Source organism: Pongo pygmaeus, chromosome 19 (assembly GCF_028885625.2).
Source record: "Pongo pygmaeus isolate AG05252 chromosome 19, NHGRI_mPonPyg2-v2.0_pri, whole genome shotgun sequence".
Classification (NCBI taxonomy): domain Eukaryota; kingdom Metazoa; phylum Chordata; class Mammalia; order Primates; family Hominidae; genus Pongo; species Pongo pygmaeus.
This window is the reverse complement of record NC_072392.2, coordinates 83,187,220-83,194,805: the sequence shown is the minus strand read 5'-3', so window position 1 is coordinate 83,194,805 and position 7,586 is coordinate 83,187,220. Positions and strand designations below refer to the sequence as shown.

Below are 7,586 nucleotides of genomic sequence, written 5' to 3'. Positions count from 1 at the left end.
AGAGGATCGCTTGAGCTCAGGAGTTCGAGACCAGCCTGGGCAACACAGGGGGGAGCCCCTGTATCTAAAAATAAATACAAACAATGTAGCCGGGTGTGATGGCACACGCCTGTACTCCCAGCTACTTGGGAGGCTGAGGTGGGAGGATGGCTTGAACCTGGGAGGCGGAGGTTGCAGTGAGCCGAAATCGAGCCAATGCACTCCAGCCTGGGCGACAGAGTGAGACTCCGTCTCAAAAAAGAAAAAATAAAATAAAATGCACCAAAGGCCTGCCAGGCTCACGCCGGCTGTTCTGTTCGAATAACTTTGGAGTCAGTGGCCTCGAAATGGGTCGGGTGGGCGGTGACAGCGGGCAGCGGGCGCGCAACGCGGGAGAAAGGGTGGCTAAGTGGGAGCCCAAAGAACCGCGTCCGGGACCTGGTCTCCGGCCTCCTGGCCTCGGGGAAGGAGCCCTTCTGCCCACAAGTGGGCTCAGGCCATGAAAGGGAAACAGAAAGTCGGGCTCCCCACCCCGGCCCACGTGACCGCAGTTCCTCAGCCCTCCCCGCGCGCCCGGCCGCGGCTGCGGGCGCGGGCACCCGAGCGACACATCGAGCTCGTGACTAGCCGCCCAGGGCGGGAGGCGGGGAAGCGGTCGCGGCGTGCGCGCGCGCCTCCGGGAGGCAGCGGGAGCGCGCACGCTCCGGGGCCACCGCCCCTCCCGGGCCGGGCCCGCCCTCCTTACCTCCCTCCCCCGCTGCCCTGGCCCGCCCTGCCCGGCCCGCCCTGCGAGTCAGTTCGCTGGTTCCCTCCCTCCCTGGGCGCGCTCGGGCCACCGCCGCGCTCCCCGCCCTAGAGCCGCGGTGCCGGAGCCGCCCGCCGCCGGAGGAGGAGGTGGAGGGAGCCGGAGGGGCCCGCCGAAGCGGCGGCGGCGGCGGCAAGATGGCGGACTTCCTGCCGTCGCGGTCCGTGCTGTCCGTGTGCTTCCCCGGCTGCCTGCTGACGAGTGGCGAGGCCGAGCAGCAGCGCAAGTCCAAGGAGATCGACAAATGCCTGTCTCGGGAAAAGACCTATGTGAAGCGGCTGGTGAAGATCCTGCTGCTGGGCGCGGGCGAGAGCGGCAAGTCCACCTTCCTGAAGCAGATGCGGATCATCCACGGGCAGGACTTCGACCAGCGCGCGCGCGAGGAGTTCCGCCCCACCATTTACAGCAACGTGATCAAAGGTGCCTGGCCGGGAATGGGGGCCGGGGGTTAAGGGCCGGGGGGCTGGGGCGGCGGCGGGCGCGGGGCCGGGCACCGCCCTCGTCCGCTCTGTCGCTGGCGGAGGAACGGGCCCGGCGGGCGGGCGGGCGGGCTGGCGGGAAGGGGGCGCGCCCCGGGAACCGGCCCTGCCCGCCCGGGGTGCCCTCGCCCCCCAGGCGAGAGGATGCTCGGGGTAGCCCTGCTCTCCCCCTTGTCTCCCCGGTGGGCGTCACGGCCATTCCCCCACCCCCCACCGCGTCCTGGTCTCTCCCCCTGCGAGAGGGAAGTGGGGCGAGCGGGGTGCTGCCTCGGGGTGTGGGGAGACCTCTCCTGTCCTCCCCGCTGCGGATGAGGCAGGAAGACCAACAGCAGCCCTAGCCCCTTCACCCCCATCCCCTGCTCGGGCGATGTGGACCGAACCTCGCTACGCTGGCTGGGTGACCCGAGTCACATGGGGTCGCATGCGCTCCCAACTGCCTGCTTCCTTGGCCGTCTCCTAAGCAAGCGAGTTCTGGAACCGTCGCAATAAGGGAACTTTTTGCCCGAGACTTCTTGTCAAGGGCGTAGGGTGACAGCCTCCTTTTGGACGAGAATATGAAACTTGAGAGAGTGTCAGGTTGACTGTACTGGAATCAGGAGAGAGTGGACCCATACAGTTAGTCTGAAAAAGTAGCATCTGTGCTTTTTCGCCCCAGTGTCACGGTCAGGTAGGATGTTTACGTGTAATTTCTGTGCAACATGTTCCACTCTCCTTTTCGCTTAAGTAACTGGGGGCTGGCGGGAAGGGAGTACCACTACTTCTATTTAGATGAAACGTAGTAGTAAGAAGACTGGCCTAAAAGTCATGTGGATCCTGTACAGATGGAGACAATGAATGAGTGTTGAGTTAGATAATTGGCTCTGCTCTTTATTGACAGTAGTTTTAAGATTAAACTTTGTTCTTAAGTGAAAAATAAACAAGTTGTTTATTTCTGGGCATTCAAAGAAATCGAAAAGATGGTTTTTATTTTGTCATTTGAAAGATAATTAACACTCATGTTTCTGCGTGTCAAGTATGTTCTGTAGAAAAGGCATTTTGGCAATATTTAGGTGCAGCGCCTGGTAACTCAGGTGCATGTGGATTTTATTTTATCTGGGGAGCAGTTTAGGAGTTTGCTACAGATTGCAGGTCTTTTTAAGTGGGATTTTTGTTCAAGAAGTACATAAGGGACTTCTGCATGTCACCCCACCTCCCCCCAACCGCCTCCCGAGCTTCCAGCGTTTGGGTAAAGGAAAACTGCCTGAAGAGCCAGGCATTGTGGAGTAATGAATTAGAATCGTTAGACCACAGCCAGCTCTAGCCCTAGTACCTCTGCAGTTAAACTGTAAAGAACAGTTGTATTTATCCTGCTGTAATGTTTAGCTCAAAACTAATTACGGTCTCTTTCAAGGCTGCAGACTCTGCCTTGACAGTCCTTAATTGAAGGTACCTTTGTAACCTGATGCAGCTGAACTTAAGGAATTATGTTAATGAATAGCATCAACATTTTAACTGATTGTGAGCCTGGTAAACACCTCGTTCTTAATGTACACTGAGTTGTAAGTGTGATCTACGTTGAGCATTGATTATGAGATGATGTAAGTCATTAGGAATCTAGTTTTTTCAAGTTGACATGAAATTTGACAGTAGAACAGTTTTTCAGGCTGGGCGTGGTGGCTTACTCCTGCAATCCCAGCACTTTGGGAGGCCAAAGTGGGAGGATGGCTTGAGCCCAGGAGTTCCAGACCAGCTGGGCCACATAGCCAGACCTCGTCTCTATTTTTAAAAAAACAAAAAAACAAAAACAAAAAAACTCCAGTTTTTCAGTTATTCAAACAAATGACTTCCTAATAGCCAAGTGACTGTTCAGATTGATCAAACGTAATAAAAGTAATAGATCAGTGATAGGAAAAATGAGTTTCAACTAACCTCTGTGAGCTGGAGTCCGATTTTGTATTATTTTGCAGTTTATCTTCCTCCCTTTTAGGGAAATTGAAGGCCATCCTGGGACTTAAACTGGATTGAAACTTTGGCTGGAAGAAGTTTTTAAATTTTCAGTGTGTTCTAGAAGACTCAATGTTGGGTTAGGGTGCCGAAGGAACAAACAGAACATGGAGCTATAGTAGTTGGTTCTTAGTGTTTCATAAATGAACATCTTTTAGGCTCATAAAACCTTCGTTGTGTCTGTTTTCTTCTGAGCTTGGACATTGGTCTGTGCAGCATAAGTTCTTTTTCTTTCTTGAGTTAGGTTCTTTTTTGACTACCTTCTACCCTAGAAGTTATTTTATAAATTGGAACATGTTAAAAATCCTTCAGAAAGGGAATCGTGCTATTAGTATTTGCTTTTCAAGGCTCTAATTTTAAGACAGTGAGCAACTGTTATTTTTTTTAACCTCTGAGAAGTTACATTTGTTTTTGATGTTGGTCTTCATTTTTGAAGAAGGTTTGTCTAAGTTAATTCAGAAGTATAAGGAAATAATACTGGAATAAAAACTTATGATAATATGTAATGATTCCTCTCCATACATTTTTTTTCTTCTTTTTAAACAAAGGTATGAGGGTGCTGGTTGATGCTCGAGAGAAGCTTCATATTCCCTGGGGAGAAAACTCAAACCAGCAACATGGAGATAAGATGATGTCATTTGATACCCGGGCCCCCATGGCAGCCCAAGGAATGGTGGAAACAAGGGTTTTCTTACAATATCTTCCTGCTATAAGAGCATTATGGGCAGACAGCGGCATACAGAATGCCTATGACCGGCGTCGAGAATTTCAACTGGTAAGAGATTTGCTCTTTTAAAACGTGTGGTTTTATTTTAATGATGTTTAGTAGTACAGGTTGCACATCCCTAATGCAAAAATTCGAGATGCTCCCAAATCTAAAAGTATTTGAAATGGAGGAACAGACTGAAAGACTAAGGCACAGACCTAATGTGTCCTGGTCTGTAATGACTACGTGTAAAAATAGTGTATAAAATTACCTTTAGGCTACAAGTCTTAAGGTATATATGAAACATAAATGAATTTCTAGTTTAGACTTGAGTCCCATTCCCAGCATATCTTGTATATGCAGATATTTCAAAAATCTGAAAAAATTCAAAATCCAAAACACTTCTGGTCCCAGGCATTCGGATAAGGGATACTCAACCTGTATCTGATTTTAGCACACTTTTTTCACTGACTTCCATAATATAATGTATCTATCCAAAATTGTAGCCTCAGAAATTTGTTTTTTTGTTTTTTGGGGGTTTATTTTGAGACGGAGTCTCTGTTGCCCAGGCTGGAGTGCAGTAGTGTGATCTTGGCCCACTGCAACCTCTGCCCCCAGGGTTCAAGCAACTCTCGTGCGTCAGCCTCCTGTGTAGCTGGGTCTATAGGCGTGTGCCACCACACCTGGCTAAATTTTTGTCTTTTTAGTAGAGGCAGTTTCACCGTGTTGGCCAGGCTGATCTCGAACTCCTGACCTCAGGTGATCTGCCCACTTTGACCTCCCAAATTGCTGGCATTGCGCCAGGCATTTTTCCCCTTTTTTCTTAAACAAGACTACCCATAAAATACTTTGTAGCTGTTACACAGCATTGAAGACAGGTTTGGAATAAAAGTATCCAATCCAGGTTAAAAATACAGAATACAGTTGAAACAGATTTTTAATCAAGTGTTTTGTAATTTAACTGTGAATGCTGTGATTGGGTTTTATTTGCCAAAGACCAGGAAGATTCCAGCAGTGATAGAAATCTAGACTGTATGTAATTTGGAGGTAGTTCAGATCTGAAGTGTTTTACTCTAATATGATTAAAATGAAGTGACAGTTAAAAGTAAAACTGCTGGCTGGGCACGGTGGCTCATGCCTGTAATCCCAGCACTTTGGGAGTCTGAGGCGGGTGGATCACCTGATGTCGGAAGTTCGAGACCAGCCTGGCCAACATGGTGAAACACCGTCTCTTCTAAAAATACAAAAATTAGCCAGGTGTGGCAGGCACCTGTAATCCTGGCTACTCAGGAGGCTGAAGCAGGAGACTCGCTTGAACCCAGGAAGCAGAGGTTGCAGTAAGCCAAGTTTGCGCCACTGCACTCCAGCCTGGGCAACAAGAGCAGAACTCCATCTCCAAAAAAATAAATAAATAAATAAGCTGCTTAGGAAGTTGTTTGATGATGTCACCAACATTAATACACATTAATGGGTGTGGCTGCAAAGTGATGTACAACCAGCAGTCCTTGCTGTCATTATTTATACTTAGAAGCAGTCTTGCCTTTTAAAAGTTCTAGGAACGTGTTCACGATAGCTTTTTATAAAACTGACACCTTAATTTTGACTGTATTTGAATTACGGCTTTTATATCTGTCATTCAACTAGCATTTGATTATTTACCGTCTTGTTCTCTTCTATCATGTTTGTATCTTGTCTTTTCAAGTAATGTGTTTATTTCTGAAAGGCAGGGACTGTCTCACATTATTGTTAAAATTGAGTAGCTGCCAGTATTGCATGTTGAAAATGATGAATTTAACTTGACAAATGACCTCCATCCAATTCCCAGATTTCTGGTTAGTTTTGTCCTTTGATCAATGTTTATTACTTTATTTTTGTAGACTTGCTTGCATGAGTTCTTCCATATACCCCTTTCCATTGCCTATCACTCTACCTCCTGTTATTTGTTTTTTGGTGTTTTTTTGAGAGAGAGTTTTGCTCTTGTTGCCCAGGCTGGAGTGCAATGGCACGATCTTGGCTCACCTCCACCTCCCGGGTTCAGGCGATTCTCCTGCCTCAGCTTCCCGAGTAGCTGAGATTACAGGCATGCGCCACCACACCTAGCTAATTTTGTATTTTTAGTAGAGACAGTGTTTCTCCATGTTGGTCAAGCTGGTCTCTAACTCCTGACCTCAGGTGATGCGCCTGCCTCGCCCTCCCAAAGTGCTGGGATTATAGGCATGTGCCACTGCGCCTGGCCATCTACCTCCTGTTTTTAAGTGCTGCTTATTCTCCTTTCTTCTTAGTTCATTTTCTCAACAAACCACACACTTTCAACTCAATTTTCTCAGGCTCTATTCATCCTTCCAGGTCAGAGAAGAAACATTCATCTGTAATAAGCATACAGTGCATATGGATTAAATGAATAAATGAAGAACTGCATACCTGAAAGTTCTCTGTGGGGAAGTTCCGTATTTGCCCTAAGTCCATTTAATTAAAGTTGGGTTTCATGGACAGTTTTTTAATTTGGAAGCTTATGTCTAACTGTCTCACATCAGGACTGTCATGTCCTCATTGTTGAGAAAGCATCCCTAAGTATATCTTTGTGATTAAGAACGAATAGGTAAAACCACTCAGGATGAGGACCTGCTTTTTGTTGACTTGAGCCAGTTGATCCTTAAGGAGCAAAGAAGTCCTCAAAGATGAGGAGAGATAAGTTCCAGAAATACTTTTTTCCATGATGAAAAGTAGAGACAAGACAAGAGGAACAGAGCAAGACCTAATTTTAAACTTCTGGAGGACAGAGACTCTTTTTTCCTGAGTCTACGCTCAGCATTGTTTTTTGGTTTTTTGTTTTTTGTTTTTTAAGAGACGAGGTCTCACTGTTGCCCAGGCTGGAGTGCACTGTTGTGATCATAGCTCACTGTAGACTCAACTCCTGGGCTCAAGTGATTCTCCAGCTTCAGTCTCCCAAGTAGCTAGGACTACAGGTGTGTGCCGTCACACCCAGCTAATTTTAAAAAAAATTTTTGTAGAGACGGGGTCTTGCTATGTGGCCAGTGCTGGTCCTGGACTCCTGACCTCAAGCAGTCCTCCTGCCTTGGCTTCCCAAAATGTTGGGATTACAGGCATGAGCCACTGTGCGTGGCTTCAGCATTGTTAATAGCACCTGACACATATAGATGCTCCATTATTATGTTGACTTAATGACTCTTAAACTCTTGGATGTGCTGTGGTGCTTGGCATAGTGTCAGGCACTGAGAAGGCACTTGGCTTACTTAAAATTTTCCTCAAAGTCATCATCAATTCCATCTACTCATCTACATGCAGCAGCTCCCCAAGTTCTGATTTTTCTACCTCTGTAACATCTCTTGCATTCATTGCCTCCTTTCCTCTATTTTGTGTCCTGCTACCTCTTGCTTGGACTCCAAGGCAGTCTTGTTCAAACACAGCATTGGTTTGCTCAGAAAGCTTTGGTGGCTCACCATTGTCTTCAGAACAGAGTTCAGCTTCTTTGTGGGAGTCAAGACTCTAGCTAGCTTACTTGTGATTCCAGCAATATATTTCATTATGCCACTGGACATACTCTGTAATCTCTTGATCCCCACATACCCCAATTTTTTGCTTTTATAGCTCTCGTCATGCGTAGTCCCTCTGC

The 7,586-nt window shown here is 47.4% G+C and overlaps 1 protein-coding gene across 1 annotated transcript in view; it reads left to right on the top strand.

Moving 5' to 3' along the window:
• The first annotated feature begins 707 nt into the window (after positions 1–707).
• Positions 708–7,586, top strand: part of GNA13 (G protein subunit alpha 13) — a 46,117-nt gene continuing 39,238 nt past the window's right edge. The window contains exons 1-2 of the mRNA XM_054457442.2: positions 708–1,204; positions 3,795–4,021. Coding sequence (XP_054313417.1) covers positions 922–1,204; positions 3,795–4,021 — 510 coding nt within the window. The 5' untranslated portion in view covers positions 708–921. The remainder of the gene's footprint in view (positions 1,205–3,794; positions 4,022–7,586) is intronic.